The following is a 26,058-nucleotide window of genomic DNA, read 5'->3' on the forward strand; positions in this document are numbered from 1 at the left end:
CTGAGTCTAGAGAGAGAGACTAAGTTGCTGTAACTCATGCCTTATTACAGCTCTTCTACATGGCTTGTTGTTACATCAGTTCCACTTCCTTCAGGCTTGATGACTTCTCTAGGTTCTGATACGCACTGGTGTGAAACTGAAGTAATACAAGGAATCTTCACTGGAATCTAAAGGCTAGATTCACTAGGCTGCTCCAACTGCTTTGAGGAAACAACTTTTACATCGGAAAGGTTGCCTTTTTTAGCCTTACGGTAAACACTTTAATAAAAAATCATAATGTAATATTGCCAGAAGGGAAATGTGACAGAGTGCTGGACAACAGCTGCTGATCCAGCACTCTGATCACTGCAACTTCCATTAGCTGCCCCTTTCATGCTTGAATATGGGAAGGAGGCCAAATTGATTGAAATAGGCTGGAGAGAGTTAAAAACTAATTACCTCATTAACTTGGAAGGTGTACACACACACACACACACACACACACACACACACAGGAAGGAGGTGCAAAGGGGGAAAGAGAAAGAGCTGTCACCGGTAGAGTGAAGGATATAGGAGATCTCTCTACCCTGCTGGGCTCAAAGGCCGTAGAGCCCCAGGATTCTGTTCAAGCTGCTGCACAACCTGTATAGGTGGTGAGAACAAATTTGTAAATAAATCACTGGCTGCTTTACCTGATGGTCTCAATAGTTTGTTCCTCTGGAAAGAGGCAGGAACAGAGCATGCCCCTGCCATAGGGAATGACCCTTCAAACATGTTAATAAAATGAGGTAAAGACTATAAAATCATATTTTACTCCTTCAGTGTTTCCCTGTGTTGACTGTAGTAAGAGAGAACAGAATCCTTATTTGGCTTCATCAGAGCAGGTGAAAGCTGAGTAATTTCATCTGTATCTAATCATTCTTTGTAAAGAAAGATGGATGTCAGTAACGAACTAGCTTGACAAGCCAATTTTTTCTTAAAAATGCCATAATTCATGTGATGTACATAAAGGATTGATTTATATGAGGTGCCTCATCTGAATCTGATGCGTGAAACACTTTGTACCTTACTGCTCCACAGACCTGTTGGCTCTCTTCAGTTAACTATGACACTTGGAGTCATTTAGCTCTTGAATCTTCTTGTGGAGGAAGGCTGGAGGTGCTCATGTTTGCATTTGAGCATTAAAAGTATTTGGCGTCCATGTCTGTTTGTATGCAGGAGTTTGGGTTTCTACAATTCATGCTTGCATACTGTCAAAATCATGTGTTGGTAGAGAAGTGTGATAGTGAGCTTTTATTTTGTCCTTACATTGTTTGGTTTTCTTGGTATTAATAAACTGGGATTTTTTTTTTGGTGCACTGGAATCTGTGCAGTTTTATGCTCTGAGATCCCGATGGCCCCATACCACAAAAATTATAATAGAACAATTCTTGAGGTATTGGTTTCAGTACAGATGTAACTGGGTGAAATTCTATGCCCTGTGTTATGTAGGTCTGACCAGATGATCTAATGGTATCTTCTGGCTTTGAAATATATAAATCTATGAACAGCATGTGGTATCATGAGCTGACACCTGTATTCCCCATAAGTGGCCCTATTTTTTAGTGATGGCAAGATTGACTATGGATAATATTGTAGAACTCTTTTTGGGCCAGATTTGGCCACAACTGATAGATCACGTAGGCCAGATCACGTAAATAAATATTGGCGTGTGCCAAATCAACTGTTTTAGATAAAATATTTTTAATACCATGTCTCTCCCACTCCCTTTTTTCCCAGCTTAAAAATAAAACACACAATCCCAGAGCTACTGATGGATCCACCATCATAGGAATATTTAGAACTAGAGCTGGTTGGAAACTTTTTGCTTTGGGGGAAAAAATGAAGGAAAGTGTTTCAGTAAGGTCAAAATGTTTTGTTCTGTTCTTATCAGAGCAGCAGGCATCAGCTTTTTGGTTTAAATTTTTATATTATTTTATAATTATAACATAAAACAAAATATTTCAATGGATCTGAGCTGATTTCTGCCCCCCCCCCCAATTTTTTTCACTTTGTGGGCAATCTCAAAATTCTTTGGTTTTTTTCTGATTAGGAATGAAAATAAACTTTGAAATCACAGAATGTTCAACAAAATGAAAATTCCAGTTCCATACAGATTTATTACAATGTCTTGTCTCTAAAACACTTTGTTGTCATTAACTAACTTATCCACACAAAAGGAACATTGGAGAACTTTTTTCCAGTCTTTTCCACACTGGCGAGTTATTCCTACAATTAAAAGCCAAAACCCTTCCTTGAACTGGTAAGGAACTTCAGATAATGGAAGTCTTTCATTGACTAATGAATCATCATGGTGCCAGACTTAGATTTATAACAGTACATACTGAGGTTAAGATGGTACAGTGGATTCCAGTTTAGCTTGCCTAGGATGAGGGGTTGTAGTACTATAGTACTGATCTCCTATAGTACTGATCTCTCTTGAAAATGTGCACCAAATATCATATGCCAGTATTCAGACTGACCATAAATTTTTCCCCACTCAAGGAAAATCCACATAGATTTGGGTATAATGTTACTTTTTTTGTGCTGAAGCTTCAGTTGCCAGAATTAACAAAAATAGAAGTCAGTGACATAGTAGTCTTGTATCCCTCAATAGATTTATGACAGATTCCTTGTTAGGAATTTGTCAAGACCAATGCCGTCGAAGATCTTAAATGCCAAAGCCAAGCTGAAGCATGTTTTTGCAGTGGTGGCATGAGCAATTTCACACGGACCTTTGTATCTTATGCAGTTTTCAGCCCATAACTTCATAAGACACTGGAAACAATGACTTGTTACCCTGGTAACATGTGATCCTGTCATGAAATCTCCTGGCAGGAATGGAATCCACTCGTGTCACCACCATATAAATCTCTGAAATAAGGGAGTTTATAGTGGAAGTGCTGAAGAGCCTTAAACTCTAGCTGCACTAACATGAGCCACTATAATCAGTTATTGGCTGACATTGACTAAATTGAGAACTATCCATCACTCTTATGAATTGAGGTGACAGAGATATGCATACTGAAAAGTCGTGAGGAAAGATGTATTAAATATAAATTAACTCATGTTTGCCTAGCCAGATGAATTAGAGAAAAATCTAGCGTTCAGGCAAAGAAGATACCTATCTTCCAAAGGAAGGGGTTTTAATGACGAAGTGGAAGAACATAATCCCTGACCTTGAAGAAGATAAAGGAATCGATGGTGGTGATAAGTATAGTCAGGTAACAGGGTGGCCTGCCCCTTTAAGGACAAGAGTCCTGGGGCCAGCCAGTTCTATTTACCAATCAGATGCAGCTGAGAAGTGGTGGGGACAGGTGTTCCTATAAAGAACTGCAGGAAAGGAGGAGATAGAGAAGCTGCAGGAAGGGGTAGTCTCCCTTCCTTAGAGACCATTTCAGGAGACTCCTGGTGGGAAGCCTGGGTGCCATGTGTGGGTAGAAAGCTCCAGCTGGAAATGTTTGTTTTCCTTTTGTGAGTTGTTTGGTGATTTGGACAACAAATGGAATCTGGAGGCAAGGGCTGAAGACTGATTTGAATGCAGCTGATAATTCTCCAGGCTGGTGAGGAAGGTTGCCATCTTACAGGTCCAAAGAGGAGTCAGTTTGGAAAGAAAAGACGCTAAATCAGCTGAGTTTTATGGAATCTTGCTAACTTTGAAACCTTACAGTTGCTTTTCAAAGACTATCGCAGCTACATTTCAAGTAGTGTTAAAGTTATTTACTGGTGTGTGTGAGCAGATTCCTACCTAGTTTTGTTCATCTTTCCTGTTTGATTCCTTTCTGACTGGGAAACAACAAAGTGCTTTGGATGTGGGTCTCTTAACTGTGGTAATTAAATGAATCTTCTCTAAGGCCACGTCTACATTTACAGCGGCATGTAGAGTCCAGACACTGCATGCCCAGCTAGCCTGGGTATAAATAGCAGTGTAGATAGTGAGCATTGCTTAGGTGAGTAAAGTACAGACACACCAGAACCTTAGGGTACACACCCGACTCTGCTCTCTGTTCGCCTGCAGCGAAAGGCTCTGGCAGTGTGGGAGGCAGCAGGGAAAGACTCCAGCAGCTCCCTGCGGCCATAGCCTTTCGCTGCCACATGTAGCTACGTATGACAACATGGGTGCAGATTGCTTTTCAACATAGCGTGTAGCTACATGTACTCTATGTGTCGCTGTGAGCGTAGACCAGGCCTAAGTGTGTGGCTAAACTAAGCAAAAGGAAACCAATTCCTAACCCAACTTCTGTGGAGTGTTTTTACACAAGAGGCAGATTATACATGGCATAGTCCAGGATAAAGAAAACTGCAGTTCAGTTCTTGGGCATGTATATTGGGAAATGGATACTGGCTGCACTAAAAATGGCTGCACTTAAAAATGGCTGGAGATACAATGAAACATTTAGAACTCTGAACTTTTGAGAAATGTCTGATTCAGTATGATGTAAGGCTCTCCCACTTTGCTGTGCTCTTAAACCTTTCCCTCCTTACCCCGCCTCTCAAAACTCCATAGCTCTCCATCCCCATATCAGTCAATCATTTTGACACCCTCTTTCAAATGTAATGCCACTCTTTTTTCCTATATAGAGTGTTCACTTTCATGAATACCAAGTATATGGCAGTGTTTGTAGAGTGGTGAATTCCACTTTTTATTGAATATTGCACATTCAAAACCTGCACAAGAGACAGGGTCCAGTCAGACCTTTGCGATTGTGGCAATCTCTATTGAGGCCCTCTCACATGCAAAAAGTGGGGACATTTTTTTCCACTCCCCTAGAATATTTATGGTTTCTACCAGTCTGATTTCTTGTTGGCTTTAAGATACTTGGAATTTTGGTCCAAGCATTCTTTCATCTGATTTACCTCTTCCAAGCCCACGTTCCAGCTGAGCAACAGGTCTGCTGGTCTCATGGTCCTCCAGCATAACCCAAGAGGGACCATCAGAAGTAACCTAAGACAAGCTGAATGATTCGAATGAAGTCTAGTGGAATTTCCATCCCGATACATTAGAGGGAAGTTAACGTTCTTCAAAAATTGTTTAGCTCTTCCTTCATATTTACCATCTTTTCACTTTTACCTGTTATCAGCTCAAATCTTAAGACTTTTACTCAGACCTGATGCAGGCAGATTCTCACTGGCTGACTAAGGGCTTCAAGAATAGATCCTATGGTTTGATTGCCATTCAGTTAATCTCTACAAGCTATTGGCAACCCAGAGCAACTAATCAACTGTAAGCTGTGCAGCAATATGGCTATATAATTGACCAACTCTAATTTGAATTAGGCATGTCATAGCCATTCTGTAAATTCATCGCTTTAATGTACATGTTAGCAAAGAAGGCTTATGTGAATAGGGAAATCACAGGATTTACCCACTTTTAAAGTTCTGAGCATAAAATCTCCTGGTAAATGGAATCATGCACTCCTGACAAACACAAATAGTGTATAACATGAATAAATCATGATACTAGCATATACTTATCCCTTCCCTTCTCAGGTACGTCTCCCATAATCACTGAATCCAATGTAACAATCAGTTTGCCCTCAGAACTACCATTGACACAGATATGGAACTTTACAGATTGCGGTTGCTGTTGTGGTTACTGCAGCTTTAAGGTTTGGAAAACTGTGTTTAGCAGAGTTTGAAAGAACCTTGTCAGCTGGAGTTGTAGCCGGAATCTGAATTTAAGAATGAGGCCGGGCTGGATGTAGCGTCATGACAAGGATCCTCTCACTGAGCTAATTTGATTATTTTTGTTGCAAGTTTATTTTTTGGCTATTCTGATTTAACTGCAATAATTTTAGTTATCGGGCCAGATTTGGGTGTTTTTTGCAGGGGGCAGCATGTAACAAATGATTGCAGTAAAAGAGCAATTATTGGGGAAAACTCTTAAGTTTTTAGAGCCAATCTCTGCTCTGATACTCCACTGTCAACCTGGAGGAGCTCCACTGAAATAATCGGAGTTATACCACTGTATAACTGTATACCACTACTCTCCAGAGTAACTGAGAGCAGAATTTGGTCCATGGACCTTATTCTTATTGCTCTGATGACATTACTTGTGGTTCTGATCAACTGAAAATGTTCTGCTTCATGACTGCATTGATTTGAATGACAAAATAAACTTCTCAAGGAAATATGTATATTGTCTTAATGCCACTAGCTGACTTCCTGCAGGAGCAATTGCTGTATCAGTGCTGAAAGGGCAGAAGCAGCAAATTTGTTAAATCTGAGGCTTTAGTTTTTATTTTCATTTGGGGCCTGCTCCTGTTCCCACTGAAATCAATGAATCTAGTATTAAGTAAACAAATGCCAGATGAAGAGAGAACTTTGCCATAGAAGCTATTACACAATTCAGTCACTGGGCTTGAGTTTGCCTCCAGTTGAACTGGGAAGAGGAACATAGAGGAATCCTCTCCTCCCCCACCCCCACCCCACCTCAATAAATAGAAAAGGATCTCTTCTCCAAGCGATAGGAGAGAATACTGGTGAATACGCCAGTCTGTGCACCACATCTCCTTATAGATGCAGTTGGATGGCAAGAGGACTTATTCCGCTGCAATCAGCAACACACATTATCTGGGAGTACGCACTGTTCCTTATTAGAGCAGCAGCAAAGAACATCCTACCCTGTGTCCCTTGGACCTGCTCTCTGGACTCCTGGCTGGCAAGATAACTGCAGCAGAGTGTCCATCTGCCAGCATCCCCTGTTTTCCCTTGTAATACTGGCCTGGATAGGATTTATCTCCAAGTCACAGATAAGTAGAGGTATAATTTATACGTTGGGTGCCAAGGCTACTTTCTCAGATCTTGGCAAAGCATGATACGTGATTTATCACGCTGCAGAAGAATGAGTAGCTTATGTGGGCTGCTATTTTATCTGTATAAATCTAAAAGAATTAATATATCAAATTACATCTTCAGTGAGAACATACGGTGATAGCTGTTGTCCGAGGAGAAGAGCTAATTGAGCGTATTAAATTTTGCATTACTTCAGAAAACTGCTGTTAGAGTGATACTTAAAGTGCTTAGAAAGGGAAACATCTTCTAGAAGACTGGATTCAGTTACCCTGTTTTCTTCAGTTTAGAGTATTTTTATTGATCTGAGGCAGCAAATCAGATGAGATGGCAAAGAGTATTTATTTGAGTAGATAAATGGTTGGTTGCTTTATAATCTATTTCATAACAGGTATCAGATTAGAATTTAAGATGGACTGGTACTAGATGCCAAAAGTAGTTCTGACCCCAGATACGGATTGGACATTTGTATTTTTTTTTTTCAAAATAGGGAAAAAGCTTCTGGAGTTGACTTGCTTTATACCAGTATCACTGAAACAAAGGTAATAGATCCATTAATTTGAGATGACTTCTTAATTTGACACTCATCCCCAAATTACAATGCTTAATGAAATATTAGTTTACTGACAAATTTCCTTTATCTTTGTTTCCCTTTGTTACAGATCAGTGTAAAACAATGTGTATCTTTTCCTGGACACATTAGCCTTTTATCAGTTTTCAACCCATCTCTACATTTACTTCCCATGTATTTGCTGGGTTTTTTTTCTTGATCTCTCTTTTCCACCTCTGTATTATGGGCATAGTTGGTGGCTATGTTCTATCTGGATGCTGGAAAACTGGAATCTCAGAGCTCTGACCAAAAACAAGCTTCATGGATCTTAGATCTCCAGCTGTTCCCTTACTAAAAGCCCTAGTGGTAACCAGAAGGCTTAGATTTTAATTACAGTTTGTGAGTATAATGTTATCTCATAACTTGGCTGCAAAACATAGTAATCTGTAGGAAAGGTCATGTTCAATTAACATGAAATTCTGTTAATTAACAGAAAATCAGAAAATTAAAAATGATGAGGTGAAGAGTTCTAATCATGGTATTGTTTACAATCAGGATTATCATGACACTTCAGATACCTAGAGCAATGCAGTGGTGAAACTGAATCTAGAATTACATTAAAATAAATGGGGCAAGACTGGTTTCAATTAATATTGCCTCACTTATGCCAGTGGTGAATTTGGCCATCTGTCTGCAATTTTGCACAAATAACTCATTTACTTTTATCTAGCTTTATTCCAGTCCTTATAATGATTTACTCTTTGGCCTCCACATCTCACTCCACTTATATTAAACCTCAAAATTGCCATAAACCTCCCAATAACCCTTAAACATGACAGGCAGGATTTTCAGAAGCGGTGCTTTGGCCAGTTGAAATCAAGGGGACCCAGTGTTAGGCTAACGCTAAGCCCTCTTTTAAAAAATTTTGCCCTCTACCCCTGGTTCACACTTGGTTCCCAACCACAGTGTTTATAATAAGAGTGAAACATATTCCTGCATTTTATGCATGAAGAAGGCCATACGCAATGTCCTGAAGAGTAGAATGTGACTGTGTAAATTTAACCTGTACCTGCTATCCTTAATGAAGGCTCCAGGAGATATAAATTGAAAACTATTTCCAATCTTCCCTAAAATTACTCATCCTCCATCATGCCCTGAGGGAATTATAAAGTGTGTTCACTTTTCAGTTGTGGTGTGTAAAAAATGTGATTTAAAATTATTTACATAAAATTATACTTTCTTCAGCTAGAGCCCGGTTCTTCAGTGATTTCAGACCTGTGTGAGCTGAACTATGGATGACAAAATATGCCTCTCCCATACAAATTAACAGCAATAATTAATAATAAATGCTTTGAAAACTGAATTAACCCTCCCTTTACCCATGTGAGCTAGGGATGACTTGTTATCCCTATTTTACAGATTTGGGAAGTCAAGACACAAGACCTTGCATGACTCACCCAAGGTCTTGCAAGCAGTCTGTTGCAAAGCCAGAGCTAGAATGCATATCTCCTGAATCCCAGTCCTGTGCATCAATCCAAGATTAATCTGTGTTTTCATGAGCTGTGTGTGTGTGTGATGTGAGGAACTCTCAACCAGTATGTGACACAACAGAAAAGGGAGAGAAGACTGAAGCCAAAACATGCACGATACAAAGCAGTGATGCACAACTGGAAAATCAGGTGCTCATGTGTAGAGTACCTAATGAGTAGCTTTAATTTGAGGCATATGACTACCAAAATGTTATTTGGCAGCATTTTGAGAATAATCTTTTCGCTAACTCTTCTTGGCCTGAAAAGCATGGGTCACAAATATACTCCTCTTCAGCAACCAGGCTTGCTTGTCTTTATGCTACTCAAAAAGTGCAGTTTGCTTCAAGTGCAGTTTAAGCTGAAAAATGACTTTGCAAAAGTGACATCACAGGGCTCCATGTTACTTGTACATGCAGCAGATCTTATCAGGAGACTTTGAGAGACAAAGCAAAGACTTGTTTCCTCTGAATGCCAGTGCTATACGTCAGAGGAGACTAAAGCTGGACTTTCTTTCTTTCTCATGAATCACCAATAACAAAAATAAAAGTTCTGCTGGCCATATTCTGCTGTGAAGAACAACTGTGCACCCTTATCACCCTCAGTGTGTTTGCATGGCGGGATCTCACTCGAACTGGGTAAACCGTTCTATTGATGATACATTAGAAGGGACGGAGTCTGGCTTGCTCTTCCTTCGTTGTGTTGGCTCTGCATGGCAAACAGGACTAAAACAGAGTAAAAAATCCTTATTTTTACTCCCCCCATCTTGGTTACTCAGGTCTGTTCCTAGCCTCTGAAAGCACCCAAGAAACAGATCTGATGAAAGATGAGGTGCAGTTTTTACATAGCTGCTTAACAGTGTGGAGCAACACTTCACAGAAATATGTCCAGTCACTGTTTCACAGGGGACTGCTGGTATTGAGAAACTTGTTCTACACTCACATCTTCCTTACGGGTGTTCCCTAAAGGGCTCCTTTGCAGTACAGAAATTGGTAATTCTTGGTGATGATGTGCAGCACCATTTCCAGCTCTAATGAACTGAAACTTATTTCTTCTTTGGCAGATGGAGCTCAATGTGTGTCTCTTAACCTGTCCCTCAAATGTGTATATGAGTAGTAATCCTGAGAGAATTAGAAGCATCAAGTGGGAGTATATTGAGTTGAGGCATTTCTCTTGTGTGACCTCTTGAAGCTAACCTGTTGCTGTCTGCTGTGTGATGGAATAGGTTGTTTCTGTGTCGATAAGAGCAGCATTAAAATAGACAATAACTGTAAAGCGTTATTCTACTCTGGAAAGTGGCAATCTAAAAATGGCACATTCATAGCCAAGAGATGTATTCTTTGTGTGTATTCATATCTTCAATGCTGACTTCAGTGATAAAATTAAGTCTTTACTGCTTCCAACAGAGGCAGCACAGCTAAGATAGAGCAAACTGGGTTCTGTTTCTTTTAGTGCAGGAGAGGGCCACATCTGGGTAGGGAAATTGCATGCAGGGCCATGAATGTAGGGCTGGGGCAGGGGGCTGGGGTGCAGGAGGGGGTGCAGGGTGTGGGAGGGGGTGCAGTGTGCAGGAAGGGGCTCAGGGCAAGGGGTTGGGGCAGAGGAGAGGTACGGGGTGTACCAGGGGGCTCAGGGCAGGGGGTTGGGGTGCAGGAGGGGTGTGGAGTGTGGCAGGGGGTTGGGGTGCAGGCAGGGGGCTCAGGAAAGGAAGTTGGGGTGCAGGAAGGGTTTGGGGTGCAGGCTCCAGCCCGGCACTGCTTACCTGGAGCGGCTCCGGGGTGGCAGTGGCATGCACCTGGGCCAGGGCAGGCTTCCTGCCTGCCCTGGCCCCAGCCCCAGCCCCAGCCGCAGCCGCAGCCCTGGCCCCGGCCCCGGCCCCGGCCCTGTGCCGCTAGCAGAAGCGTCCGGCACCATGTCCCTGCTGCCCCTGGGGGAGGGTGGGCAGAGGGCTCTGCACGCTGCCCTTGCCTGTGGGTACCTCCCCCGAAGCTCCCATTGGCTGCGGTTCCCCATTCCCGGCCAATGGGAGCTTCGGGGGAGGTACCCACAGGCAAGGGTGCCCACCCTCTCCTAGGGGCTGCAGGGACATGGTGCCATACGCTTCTGGTAGCGGTGCGGGGCCTGTGGTGCCACGGGGGAGGGGCAATCCCGCAGGCTGGATCCAAAGCCCTGAGGGACCAAATTCAGCACACGGGCCATAGTTTGCCCACCCCTGTTTTAGTACATCAACATAAAATTTTTACTAATTTCAGATCACTTGCACACCTGAAAATCCATAATGACAGTCAACTCCAAAGCCTAATTGGGAGCAATGAAGTGTTAATCTTTTTGGGTGGTTTCTTTTAATATCTTTTATTTAAAAAAAGAAAAAAAGTTAAATGCAAAATATGCTAACACAACAGCTTTTATATTAAAACATATGTCAGAAAAAGCAAAAATTAAGGTTTTTATAGTAACATTTAAGTACTCTACTTTGCCAGTTACTATATAGGATGTTAAACATGTAACTAAATATGCATGTTTGTTCAATGTGAGCAAACTAGTATTAGCATAAAAACATTAACTAGAGCTGGTCAGAAAAACTATGAAGGAACTAGGGCTGTCAAGTGATTAACAAATTAATCATGATTAATCTCACGATTAAAAAAATTAATCTTGATTAATCACACAATTAATCACGCTGTTAATAACAGAATACCATTTATTTAAATATTTTTGGATGTTTTCTACATTTTCAAATATATTGATTTCAATTACAACACAATACAAAGTGTACAATGCTCAATTTATAATTATTTTTTATTACAAATATTTGCACTGTAAAAAACAAAATTAATATTTTTTTCAATTCCCCTAATACAAGTACTGTCGTGCAATCTCTTTATCATGAAAGTTGAACTTACAAATGTAGAATTATGTACAAAAAATTACTGCATTCAAAAATAAAACAATGTAAAACTTTACAGCCTACCAGTCCACTCAGTCTTACTTCAGCCAATCGCTCAGACAAACAAGTTTGGTTACAATTTGTAGGAAATAATGCTGCCTGCTTCTTTTTTACAATATCACCTGAAAGTGAGAACAGGCGTTCTCATGGCACTGTTGTAGCCAGCGTCACAAGATATTTATGTGCCAGATTCACTAAAGATTCATATGTCCCTTCATGCTTCAACTACCATTCCAAAGGACATGCGTCCATGCTGATGATGGATTCTGCTCGATAACGATCCAAAGCAGAGTGGACCGACGCATGTTCATTTTCATCATTTGAGTCAGATGCCATCAGCAGAAGGTTGCTTTTCTTGTTTGGTGGTTCAGGTTTCTGTAGTTTCCGCATCTGAGTGTTGCTCTTTTAAGACTTCTGAAAGCATGCTCCACGCCTCATCCCTCTCAGATTTTGGAAGGCACTTCAGATTATTAAACCTTGGGTTGAGTGCTGTAGCTATTTTTAGAAATCTCACATTGGTACCTTCTTTGCGGCTTGTCAAATCTGCTGTGAAAGTGTTCTTAAAATGAACATGTGCTGGGTCATCATCCAAGACTGCTATCACATGAAATATATGGCAGAATGCGGGTAAAACAGAGCAGGAGACATAAAATACTTCCCCAAGCAGTTCAGTCACAAATTTAATTAACACGTTATTTTTTTAATGAGCATCATCAGCATGGAAGCATGTCCTCTGGAATGGTGGCTGAAGCATGAAGGGGCATACGAATGGTTAGCATATCTGGCACGTAAATACCTTGCAACGCTGGCTACAAATGTGCCATGAGAACGCCTGTTCTCACTTTCAGGTGACATTGTAAATAAGAAGCTGGCATCATTATCTCCCGTAAATGTAAACAAACTTGTTTTTCTTAGCAATTGGCTGAACAAGAAATAGGACTGAGTGGACTTGTAGGTTCTAAAGTTTTACATTTGTTTTGTTTTTGAGTGCAGTTATTTAACAAAAAATCTACATTTGTAAGTTACACTTTCGTGATAAAGAGATTGCACTACAGTACTTATGAGGTGAATTGAAAAATACTATTTCTTTTATCATTTTACAGTGCAAATATTTTAATAAAAATAATAATATAAAGTGAGCACTGTACACTTTGTATTCAGTGTTGTAATAGAAATCAATTTATTTGAAAATGTAGAAAAACATAAAAAATATTTAATACACTTCAATTGGTATTCTATTGTTTAACAGTGCGATTAATCGCAATTAATTCTTTTTTTTAGTTAATCGTGTGAGTTAACTGTGATTAATCGATAGCCCTAGAAGGAACTATCCATGGGAGAATGCAGTTCAGTTTATACTGCTTGGAAAATTTGTGGTGTTTTAACAGAAGTTTCATTTCAGAGAAATGATAAGGGGAAGAACCAAACACTTTTAGAATGAAATGTTTTGATTTTTGTTTTGAAATTACTTCGTTCCTTTTTTTAAATTTTGTATTATAAAGTCGAATTTGGATCACTTTTTACTGATCCAATTTTTTTTTTTTTTTGGCATTTTCCTTCACAGACAACACTGAAATTTTTTGTTGTTTGTTCCAAGTTGGAATGAAACCAAATTTCAAAATCTCAGTCCTTTGTGAAACAGAATTTCCATCCGCAGCACAGCTCTAATGTTAGCACTTTGGAACTGTTTTTTGGCGATGATCTGTAACTTGTAGGCTCAATTTTGCACAAACAGTGTTAGCCTGAATCAGATTGCATATGCAGTAAGTCTGTTTTAAGCTTCTATTTGTTTGTACTTGCAACTTAAATAGCTAATATCTAAACCCTACCAGTTGTCTGCATTTTATTGTGGGCACAGAATTGAAGGCCCAATATATTTGTGTATGAAAAGCTATGCCTGCAAACCTGAGGCCCAGCTATAAATCAGGCCCTGAATAATAACAAGGCATATTAATGTTACATTAATGATTTTTGCATGTCGTATTATTACATAAAAAAGCATAGGTGTGTTGGGGGAAACACAGTGCTATGTCTTGACATTAGAGGACAGATATTTAAAGGAGGGCAAAACCTGCATGTGAATACTCAAATGGGCATTTAAGACTTCAAAGTAGGGAACTGGGTTTGCAAATGATTGGTTAGATTTGCCCTTCCCGGATTTTCATGTATATGTATATTGTGTGTTGCCGTTCTATTGGGGTTACGGATATTTCTGCAGGGCTACCTACCACATCCTCTATTTTGGACATTAGGTCCTACATGCCTTCTTGTCCTTAAACCTTTGAATTTCAAGCAACCGATCATACTCCTTCTGTCAATGAAGTAGAGCTAAGAATGGCACAAATGGGAAAGGTGGGCTTACCTGTCCATCTGGGGAACAAGTCGCATGTGTGATTTTTGAAGGCTGATATGTGATTTGATTCCTGGTTAGAACTAGTAAATATGATGGGAACTGTCATAAATATAAAGGGAAGGGTAAACCCCTTTGAAATCCCTCCTGGCCAGGGGAAAGCTCCTCTCACCTGTAAAGGGTTAAGAAGCTAAAGATAACCTCGCTGGCACCTGACCAAAATGACCAATGAGGAGACAAGATACTTTCAAAAGCTGGGACGAGGGAGAGGAACAAAGGGTCTGTGTCTGTCTGTATGCTGCTCTTGCCAGAGACAGAACAGGAATGGAGTCTTAGAACTTTTAGTAAGTAATCTAGCTAGGTATGTGTTAGATTATGATTCCTTTAAATGGCTGAGAAAAGCATTGTGCTGAATAGAATAACTATTTCTGTCTGTGCATCTTTTTTGTAACTTAAGGTTTTGCCTAGAGGGGTTCTCTATGTTTTTGAATCTAATTACCCTGTAAGATATCTACCATCCTGATTTTACAGGGGGGATTTCTTTATTTCTATTTACTTCTATTTTTTATTAAAAGTCTTCTTGTAAAAACTGAATTCTTTTTCATTGTTCTCAGATCCAAGGGTTTGGGTCTGTGGTCACCTATGCAAATTGGTGAGGCTTTTTATCCAACATTTCCCAGGAAAGGGGGGGTGCAAGTGTTGGGAGGCTTGTTCATTGTTCTTAAGATCCAAGGGTCTGGGTCTGTAGTCACCTAGGCAAATTGGTGAGGCTTTTTACCAAACCTTGTCCAGGAAGTGGGGTGCAAGGTTTTGGGAAGTATTTTGGGGGGAAAGACGCATCCAAACAGCTCTTCCCCAGTAACCAGTATTAGTTTGGTGGTGGTAGCGGCCATTCCAAGGATAACGGGTGTAATATTTTGTACCTTGGGGAAGTTTTGACCTAAGCTGGTAAAGATAAGCTTAGGGGGTTTTTTCATGCAGGTCCCCACATCTGTACCCTAGAGTTCAGAATGGGGGAGGAACCTTGACAGGAACACATCACTTTAGGCCCTTTTTCTAAATCTCTACAAATTATTCTGTTTTATAGAAATATCACTGTCCCCTTTGGACATGTTTGTGAGCACAATTAGCAGAAGCACTTGAAGTCGACTTTTATTGTTAAAGCATCTAGCGGTGTCATTTTTTTCAAAATAGGTAACTATAATCATGACAAATTCATGAAATAAAGAGAAAAATACATTGCTTCAGTCCTCAAAGGACTTATGTTAACATGTAAATCATATGTTATTAGCTAAATTAAATTGTTCCACTACATTAAACAAGCCTGAACTAGAACATTGAGGCAAATTATATGTAAGCATGACTGAACAACTATCGGTAAAACCTGGTGACCAGAATTATGCAACTATGCATTTCCAGAAACATTTATTAAAACAAACAGCTTAAAACTTGTTTGGAGAGCTTACTTAAATCTTTTTAGTCAGAGGCAGTTCCTGTGTCTGGTAAATCAGATATATGAGCTCACTCAAAATGTGTTTGGTTTTTGTTTTCTTTTAATTTGCTTTCTGTAAACTTATGGTGTAAATCTGGATGATAATGATGATACTTAGCATTATGTAGTGCACGCTTTAGATCTGAGATTTTGAAGCCCAGTGGGAGCTTTATCATATCTACTGCAAAGATGTGTCATGAAGAATATTTACCGAAGTTTTCAAAAGTGACTTGTAATTTGGGGGGCCTTAATTTTTGGGTGCCCAAGTTCAGATATTTTAAAGGGGCCTGATTTTCAGAGGGTGGGTTCTCGGCACTTTCGGACAATCTGTTTCCTTTGAGGTGTTGCGATGGACATCCCAATACAGAGGAATCCAAAATCCTTAGACATTTTTAGCCTTTGTAGTTAATCGTCGTGCCACATCTGAGGTAGATACGGTAAGTATTATCTCCATCTTCCAGAAGGGGGAACTGAGAGCTTGTCTACACTGCGATGTTGTCGACAAAAATTTTGTCTTTCACAGGGACTTAAAAAAGCCCCCCCCGTGAAAGACAAAAGTTTTGCCAACACAAGTGGCAGTGTGACCGTAGCTTTGTCGGCAGGAGCATGCTCCTGCTGACAAAGCTAACGCCACTTGTGGGGCTGGAAGTATTTTGTCAGCAAAAGTGCCGACAAAATACCGACAGAGAGCATTTGCACATGCTGACTTTTAGCAACAAGGCTGTGTCGACACAGCCTTGTCACTAAAAGCTGCGTAGTGTAGTCAAGCCCTAAGGGTGAGAGGTGAAGCAACTTGCCCAAGGCTACACAGTGAGTCAGTGGCGGGACTTGGATTAGAAATAAGGAGCTCTTGTCTCCAAACACTGAGCTCATTCCACTACATATGGTGTGTCTCAAATCTATCTGATATATAAGCACAATAATAAAAAGCTTAGACTGGTCTTTGTTTGCAGATGACGACAGTTCTGTTCATTTATTGGACCATAATTTCAGCCAGCCTCAAAGTAACATCTAAATATCCACAACCAATATCATCACAAAATTGGGCTTGCAAATGAGACTTCCCTATTCACATAAAATGCCTTTTTCATATGTACAATAACGCCCCACTTAATGTCCTCTTGCTTAACATTGTTTCAATCTTACGTTCCTGATCAATTACAAAACATGCTCCTTTTAAAGTTGTGCAATGCTTCACTATAACGTTGTTTGGCTGCCTGCTTTGTCCACAGCTGGCAGCCCCCAATCAGCTCCTCTACGCCCCCCCCCAGTGTCTCCCACCCGCCAGCAGACCCCACAGATCAGCGCCCTCCTGCTCCTCCCCCCGCCTCCTACCCGCGGCAATCAGCTGGTTTTCAGTGTTAAAGAGGCAGGTGGGGAGGGGGAGCCTGCGCGCTGTGTCCTCGCTCCTCCCCCCTCCCTTCTGAATGCCACAAGCCAGCTGATTGCCCTGGGCAGGAGGCAGGGGAGGGAGGGGGAAAGAGCAAGGATGCAGCATGCAGAGTAAAGGGGGAGGAGTGGGGGAAGAAGAGGCAGGTTAAGGGTGGGGACTTGAGGGAAGGGGTGGAGTTGGCGGGCCGAGGGTTGACCCTCCCGCCCCTGGTGCTTGCAGAGGGGAGGAAGCTGCCGCTGCTGCTGCGCAACGTGCTTCTCCTAGCCTACAGCACCTTCAGCCTCCTTGCCTGCCTCACTGTCTCCAGTGCCAGTGGGCTGTGCCTGTGTGGGGTAAGGCGGGGGACCCTCCCAACTATAGTACTGTACTGTATGGCAAAAAAAACAATTTCCCTGGAACCTAACCTGCCCCCCCATTTACATTCATTCTTATGGGGAAATTGGATTTGCTTAACATGGTTTCACTTAAAGTCGCATTTTTCAGGAACATAACTACAACGTTAAGCGAGGAGTTACTATATAGATTAAACCTATGAACGTATAGCAAAGCGTAGACATTGCTATATATCTGATCAACTCTAACGTGCATTATGCATATTTCAAATGGTCTGAAATGAGAAATTCAAAGAGAAACCCAAGGCATGTGAAAGTGAATCGAAACAGAAGAGAAGGTTTGCATGTCCCCCTGAAAACACAGGCCACTGACATTCATACGCTTCACTGTAATGTCGCTTTATAGGCATGCGTCAGTGGCCAGTTTGCATGCCTAGGTTATGAACACTGTTGATAGAAAACATTAAATAATGTAATGATGAATTCTAATAGCCTGCTCTGCTTTATTCTTTTAGGGAATCAGTAGCCTGTTCAGTTCACTGAAAGTAGTCCGACTTCTTCGGCTGGGTCGTGTGGCTCGGAAGTTGGATCATTACATTGAGTATGGAGCAGCTGTCTTGGTTCTGCTGGTGTGTGTGTTTGGTCTTGCCGCTCACTGGTTGGCTTGCATTTGGTACAGCATAGGAGATTATGAAGTTATTAATGAGGATACAAACACAATCCGAACGGAAAGTTGGCTCTATCAGCTGGGGGAGTCCATAGGAACGCCTTATCGGTTTAACTCGACAGGTTCAGGGAAATGGGAAGGGGGGCCAAGCAAGGATTCTGTTTATATCTCCTCGTTGTACTTCACAATGACTAGCCTCACCAGTGTTGGATTTGGGAACATTGCCCCCACTACGGATGGCGAGAAGATCTTTGCGGTTGCTATGATGATGATTGGCTGTAAGTACCAGAGATTTCATTTTTTTCATAGACAACAGGTATAAAGTCTTCCTGTGCAAGTTAACCTTTATAAAAATTTCTTATGCAGTATCTTAAGGGTTTCTAACCAATCTTTAAAACTCAGTTTTGTGACAACATTTAGACATCATTACATAAAATATTATGATTTTTCTGGTATGATATTTTAAAATCAAGGGTGAGAAATCTTGCATTAATGTTGCATGATATTAGAATGACTGTTTCTGTAACAAAATATAGTTGAATTTCTGCTTACATTTAAACAATTAGAACATGCAAGTTCTGGGTAATTAAAGACCATATATATGCAATCAAACAAGAATGAAATGTATTAATGTTTGTTTGAAACTAAGTACCTAATCCTGAAGATGTTTACTTGTCTGAACAACTGTATGCTGTGAAGTCAATAGGACTATTCATGTATTACTTGTGTGTATAAATGTTTGCATGATTGGGAACTAAGTGAGTAATTCAAAAAATCTCATCTTTCAATTCACTACTTTCTGGATTTTACAGTATCTAAATTTATATGTACAGTTCTTATATTCAGAGATGGAAATGCTTCCCTTACTATATTACACAAATCAAGAGTCAAGCTGCCAGAGTAGAACCTAGAATATTTTGTTATAGAGGGCACTGGTAGTGACACATATGTTCAGGTTTCCTAACACTTTCCCATATGAAAGAATCTTGCAATTTTTTTTTTTTTGAGAAGCTCTAACATCTATAGTATTTGCAGTAGGGCTTTGAAATTCAACAGCGAGAGATCTAGGGGCCAGATAAGTGCCTTTATTTGTTACGTGAAATTCCATTAATCTTTAATTGAGTTATAAACTGTTGAAAATTGCCTGTCTGTTGTCAGCAAAATGTTGGTAGCATGTCAGACCGGTATCTTGAATACTAACATTCTAAGGAGAGAGACCGGTGCTGCTGCCAAAACAAAAGCAGTAAGTACAGCGAACCTTGGGAGCAGACAGTCTCTCTGTGATGGTGGGAGAGAGCTGGGTTGAAATCCCCTTACAACCTACCTTGGACTCATCATGTGGCTGCAGTGGTCTTTCTCCCTACCCTCGGGGAGCATCACACTGGATAGGAGCTCCTGGGCAGAGGAGAGAGACAGTTGGGCCTGGCTCCTTCCAGACCCAGTACATGGTGGAGTAGTCTAGTCCACACTCCGATAACAGCCTCCTTCTGTAATCAGCCCTGTAGCGAAAGTCTGTGCTGAAACTTCAGGGTTCAAACCCTGATGATGATTGATGGGGGGAAGGAGAAGGGAATGGTTTGTGACAACTAACACAATAGAATTTTCACCCTTTTTCCTTTTATAAAAACAAACCATAGGAAATTACTTAACATGCTCTTAATGTTTTGTGTGTGTTTTGTTTTTAAGTTGCAAAGTCAAGCACCCAAGTTGCCTGTGCAACCTGAATTCAACCCCCTTGTTCATCATGATCTAGTTTTTAATTGCATGATCACATCCTCTTTCATTGCAGAGGACCCCTACCTCATTCAAGATGGACCCGCTCTTGGGGTGAAGCAGGGCTGTGTAGCGAACGATGCTGTTTTTCGGTCCCCTGCCTCATTTGTTCCAGAAGTAGGAAGCTGTGAAGTAAATGAAGGAAAAAGGATGATCTCATGGCTAAGGCAGTCGAACACCACACCGGAGAATTCAGTTCTATCCCTGCCTGTGTCGCAGAGCTTCTACGTGATGTTGAGCAATTCACTTAAGCGAAAATTTTGTCAAGTGAACACTAATTTGTTCCTTATTTTATGGGCACCCAGACTGAGACACCTGAGGTCTGATTTGCAGAACTGCAGATCACTCATACCTACAACTGGGGTCAACAGGAGCTGTGGATGCTCAGCACCTCCAGAAGTGTGATGTGGAGGGATGAGCTCAGAGTTGGGAGTCAAGAGGTCATGAATTCTAATCCTGATTCTGTCACTGATTCACCAAAGCCTAAGTCTTGCTTGTCTCAGTTTTTCCATCTGTAAAATAAAGAGAATAGTATGTGGAGATTAATATTTGAGTCACTTGGTTATAACAGTAATGGGTGCCCTAGAAATGACAATGAGGAAGCAAATAATTCCATATTCAGAGCAAGGTTTTGACAGTGAGCAGTAAATAAGACCAGGGCTATGCACTGAATGACGATAAAAAGAAATATTGAACACTTATATTCCTTAACCACTGTCCATCTTGAATACAGAATGAGTCAGGTCTCCTGTGGGGAAACAATAATAGGTGATCATGTAATTAGACTGTATCATTGTGTGTGCATGCGTATGCATGCAAGGGGGCACAATTAAGGATGCACAGGCAACCTTAATTCTGGCCTTTCCTGACGTTTAAGTGCTTGACATTGCAATCTAAGTACTCTTTGGTTATTGTGGTTATTTATGTGTACAGGACACTCTGTATAGATCATGTGATGTGCTTTAGGTGAAAACAGTGATGGGCCAAATTCTCAGCTGGTGAAAATCAACATAACTCTATTGATGTCGATGGAACGACACCAGCTAAGGAGCTGGCCCTGTATGTTTACAGATGCCCAACTAAATCCTACTTTAAATGAAAAAGTCTGACTTACCCTCCAATGGGACTGCTTGATTGAGGAAATGGGACAACTCATGGGAGAAAATAACTGAAGGTTTCACAATCGAGCTTTTTATGTGATATCTGTATTGCATTTATTATATTACATCTCTACTGGCTTTCTGATCTCACAGTGCTTAATAACATGAGATGTGAACAAAAAATTGGAGCAAAGCTTGAACCAATCACACAATCTACTGTTGGAAAATGAGTCTGGCACAGACTGGAAAGAATATGTCTAGGTCACCTGAAATCAGTATGACAGACCAAGCAAATGGAAACCTGGTGCTCTCTCTTAATCAGAGACTATATGATAAATGACTTCAAACATTTTCTAAATCTTTGAAAAAATGGCCAAAACAAACACTTCAATAGGCTTCATGTGTAAATTGATTTGAATCAAAGTGCGTGACTTGCAGAGATAAAAGAGAATCAGGTGATAATGTAAAAGACCTCAAGAAATAAATTATGGAAAGAATTATCTTGACTTTTGAGACATTTTTATTACAGTAGTGTCCAAGAGGACAGAAGAGTGAAAAGTTAGTGGATATTCTGTGAACAATGGAAGGAAGAAATATTTTCTGGACAAATGGACTTTGGACCAGATCCTGCAGGCTGCAGCACATCCCCTGAGATGTGGTGAACACCCAGAAGTACCATGATTTTAAAAAGAGTTAAGCATGTGCTCAGCGTGTTACTGGATCATGTGTTAATGCAAAGGACAATACCTTAAATTCAGAATAAGCAAATATGCCTAATACTACCTTATTTTTCCTTCCCAGGACTATGGGAAAAAACGTGTACTCTGACTTCTCAGAATAATGTTCTAATGGCTAAATGTTCTCTAAATGCTTCCGGGATCATCCTCAAAAATCTAATAATCCAAGGCCTTCTAGTTTCTTCTGGTAAAGGAAACAAAGGGCCTGCCTGACTCCTTGCTTATCCCAAAACTCCAGTTGAAGTCAAGGAGGTGCAAGGAATGCAGGATCAGGCCCAGAATTTCCTCCTCCTATGATGTTCTTCCCACTCCCCTTCCAAATGACATGTCTTTCTGAGCTGCATGAATTAGTCTTCTTGTTCTTGGCATGGAGGATCACCTTGTGGCCAGCCTCTGATGGATTTTATGGTATTGAGGGGCAATTCTTACAATACAAATGTTATTGCTTTGGGATAGATACGCTGTATTTTTTTCCTCCTTCAGTTTTACAATTTGCATGTGCTGGTGTTTTCTTTGGGTACTGCTGACAGGTTCTAGCCAGGGCATTGTGCTGTGATCTCAGATGACATTGGCATAAAATGTTGCACAGTAATTATACAAGTGAGCTGAGTGTTCTTTTGTTATGTAATGTCTGCTAAGGAGACCAGTAACAATTCACTGCATTTCATACCTTGACACCAACTAAGTGGCTATCTGAAATTAGAATCAGGAGATTGTCTTCTACTCTGCTTTTTATTTTTAATTCCCTATTATGTGCTGTGTGCAACTTGGTTTATATGTATTAAATAGATAACTCAGCACTTTTGCATAGGTATTGGAAGGCCACGCTGACTGGGGTTTATTATTCTGTAGACATGGCCTCCTGTGGTATTTTTCATATGTAAAGTGTCCCATGTTGTGATGTGTGAGTGGATTCATAAGGCAAAGAGTCCATCTCATCTAGAATTTCTCACATTATCTCTAAATGCCTTAGAAAACATCCTCAGAAGTCTAATAATCTAAGGCAAGTTAGTTACTGCCAGTGAAGAAAACACAGGGCCCAATACTTTATTCCTTGCTTTTGCCCACACCATGACTTAATAGAGGTTTGTCTTGCAGACACCGCCCCTCTGACTGCCAATGGAATAATGTCCCTATGGCAACTACAATCTTTATTCACATTATTAATAGGAAAGCTTGTATTTAGCTGTGTCTTCATACACTGAGCAGGTGCGAACAAAGAGGAGGAGCCAGTCCCATATGGTCAGGCCGGTCTCCACTGACCACCACCTAAGTACTCTGAAGACGGTTGGTGTGCTGTGGACCACAGCCTATTTACCTGGTCTTGTAATTGAAATAACGCAGCAAACGTTGAACATGCATGATACTTAGGGCTGCTCTTGGACTGTTAAGAGGATACGTACATACACAAAGTGAGAGAAGATTTTGTTCCCTTGGAAGTGAAAGCACAGATAAGAACTACTCAAGAAATACACTTAGATCATCATGGGCCTAGGTCTCTTTAGTGACATGTTCATCTCACTAGCAAGTGAGGGTTAGCTGGATTATTTCATAAAATGCTGCCATTACACATCAGACCTCTTGTGATCCTTCAGACAGACCTGGGTTGGGACCAAAACTCATTTTGAAGTAAGTATAGTTTTATGGATAATCTATTGATCCAGGGCTCTTCTGTTCCCTTCAGTGTTCGCGGCAAGGTGACAGAATTTGACAGCTGATTAACACCCTTGCTGTAGTGTTTGCAGCTCAGCTTCAGCAGTTTGGGTGCAGTGGGGTAACCAAGACAACTGACATGGCCTGAATATATTGTTCCAACCAGTCCAGGAGGGGGTTGGACTTCTCCAAGAGGGTGGGGGCCCAGGCCAAGATCTCCCCACAGTCAGCAGACTGATGATGAGCCCTACTTGGGCCTGGTGTGTGGGGAACAATTGGGGACCACAGTCAGAAGAGGAGCCAGTGGTGGTTTAGGAAATCTAGGAATTGAGCACAATCACCACTAAACTTGTGTGGGAGTGGGACCTTCGGCTCTTGGGAGGCAAGAGCCAGGGTTGCTTGGGGAGTTGCTTGGGCTCGTAGGGCTGCATTCTGCAGCTGCAGGGTGGATACTTATATCTGCAAGTTCAGTATGGCCCCAAGCAGCTCTGCCAGGGAAAACCTGGCCTGAGTGGGGTCCATGCCAATGAGGTGGGCCCCTATGCTTTGTATTGGGCTAATTAAACTGTAGCCAACCAGGCTGTGGGCAGTCAAGCCTAGTGGTGGAAGTGAGAATTCAACCTATGAGTTAGAGCTGGGTCTAGGGTGGGCAGCGTCCAAGAAACAAGCTAAGGGTCAGTACCAGAGGGACAGAAGCCAAATGCCAGAGCCAGAGGCAGATCCAGAGATCAAAGTCAGAATCTGAAGCTGGGTGGAGCAGGGTCTAGAATAAGGGCAAGCATATATGCAGGGGTCACTGCCAGTTTCAAGGCAATACATTGGTTGCCTAGTCGTGAAGTTAGGGGGCAGGTCAGTAGCGCATCCTAGCTCATCTGGGTCCTTGACACCCTCCAACCATTCTGAAACATAGCCAGGAACACTGCTGTATTGCAACAGTTGTCCTTCATTCCCGCACTCCAAACCCCTCAGCCCCAGCTCCACATCAGAGCCCACACCCCCAGCTAGAGACCTCACCCCCTCCCACACCCCAACCCTCTGAACCAGCCCGGTGAAAATGAGTGAGTTAGGGAGGGTGGGAAGAGCGAGTGACAGAGGAAAGGGGGCGGGGCAAGAGTATTCAGTTTTGTGTCAGTAGAAAGTTGGCAACCTTAGGACCAGATGGTATTCACCCAAGAGTTCTGAAGGAACTCAAATGTGAAATTACAGAACTACTAACTATAGTTTGTAACCTATCATTTAAATCCACATCTGTACCAAATGACTGGAGGATAGCTAATGTGATGCCAATTTTTAAAAAGGACTTCAGAGGTGATCCTGGCAATTACAGGCTGGTAAGCCTGACTTCAGTACCGGGCAAACTGGTTGAAACTTCAGTAAAGAACAAAATTGTCAGACACATAGATGAACTTAATTTATTGGGGAAGAGTCAACATGGTTTTTGTAAAGGGAAATTATGCCTCACCAATCTACTAGAATTCTTTGAGGGGGTCAACAAGCATGTGGACAAGGGAGATCCATTGGATATAGTGTACTTAGATTTTCAGAAAGCCTTTGACAAGATCCCTCACCAAAGACTCTTAAGCAAAGTAAGCAGGATAAGAGGGAAGATTCTCTCATGGATTGGTAACTGGTTAAAAGATAGGAAAGAGAGGGTAGGAATAAATGGTCAGTTTTCAGAATGGAGAGAGGTAAATAGTGGTGTTGGGACCAGTCCTATTCAACATATTCATAAATGATCTGGAAAAAGGGGTAAACAGTGAGGTGGCAAAATTTGCAGATGATACAAAAATATTCAAGATAGTTAAGTCCCAAGCAGACTGCGAAGAGCTACAAAAGGATTTCACAAAACTGGTGACTGGGCAACAAAATGGCAGATGAAATTCAATGTTGATAAATGCAAAGTAATGCACATTGAAAAACATGATCCCAACTATACGTATAAAATGATGGGGTCTCAATTAGATGTTACCACTCAAGAAAGAGATCTTGGAGTCATTGTGTATAGTTCTCTGAAAACATCCACTCAATATGCATCGGCAGTCAAAAAAGTGAACAAAATGGTGGGAAATCATTAGGAAAGGGATAGATAATAAGACAGAAATATAATATTGCCTCTCTATAAATGCATGGTATGCCCACATCTTGAATACCGAAGCTGGTCTCCCCATCTCAAAAAGATAACCAAAATGATTAGGAGTATGGAACAGTTTCCATATGAGATGAGATTATGAAGACTGGGGGGAGTTTTCAGCTTGGAAAAGAGATGAAGAAGGGGGGATATGAGAGAGGTCTATAAAATGACGACGGGTATGGAGAAAGTAAATGAGTAAATAACACTTCCGTCTTCTGATAACACAAGAACTAGGGGTCACAAAATGAAATTAATAGGCAGCAGGTTTCAAACAAAGAGAAGGAAGTATTTTTTCACACAACGCACAGTCAACCTGTGGAACTCCTTACCTGAGGATGTTGTGAAGGCCAAGACTATAACAAGCTTGATATATAAAAAAGAACTAGATAAGTTCATGGAGGATAGGTCCATCAATTGCTATTAGCCAGGGTGGGAAGGGATGGCGTCCCTAGTCTCTGTTTGCCAGAAGCTGGGAATGGGTGACAGGGAATGGATCACTTGGTGATTACCTGTTCTGTTCATTCACTCTGGGGCACCTGGCATTGGCTACTGTCAGAAGACAGGATACTGGGCTAGATGGGCCTTTGGTCTGACCCA

The 26,058-nt window shown here is 41.2% G+C and overlaps 1 protein-coding gene across 4 annotated transcripts in view; it reads left to right on the top strand.

Annotated features, from left to right (window-relative positions):
- Positions 1-26,058, top strand: part of KCNH1 (potassium voltage-gated channel subfamily H member 1) — a 314,873-nt gene that overhangs the window by 60,739 nt on the left and 228,076 nt on the right. For all 4 annotated transcript variants that reach the window (XR_012667760.1, XR_007355670.2, XM_048843090.2 and 1 more), the window contains one exon: positions 17,916-18,345. Coding sequence is in view for 2 of the 4 variants with exons in the window: in XM_048843090.2 (XP_048699047.1) it covers positions 17,916-18,345 (430 nt within the window). In the remaining 2 variants the exon portion in view is untranslated. The remainder of the gene's footprint in view (positions 1-17,915; positions 18,346-26,058) is intronic.

The sequence above is a fragment of the Caretta caretta genome, chromosome 3, assembly GCF_965140235.1.
Source record: "Caretta caretta isolate rCarCar2 chromosome 3, rCarCar1.hap1, whole genome shotgun sequence".
NCBI lineage: Eukaryota > Metazoa > Chordata > Testudines > Cheloniidae > Caretta > Caretta caretta.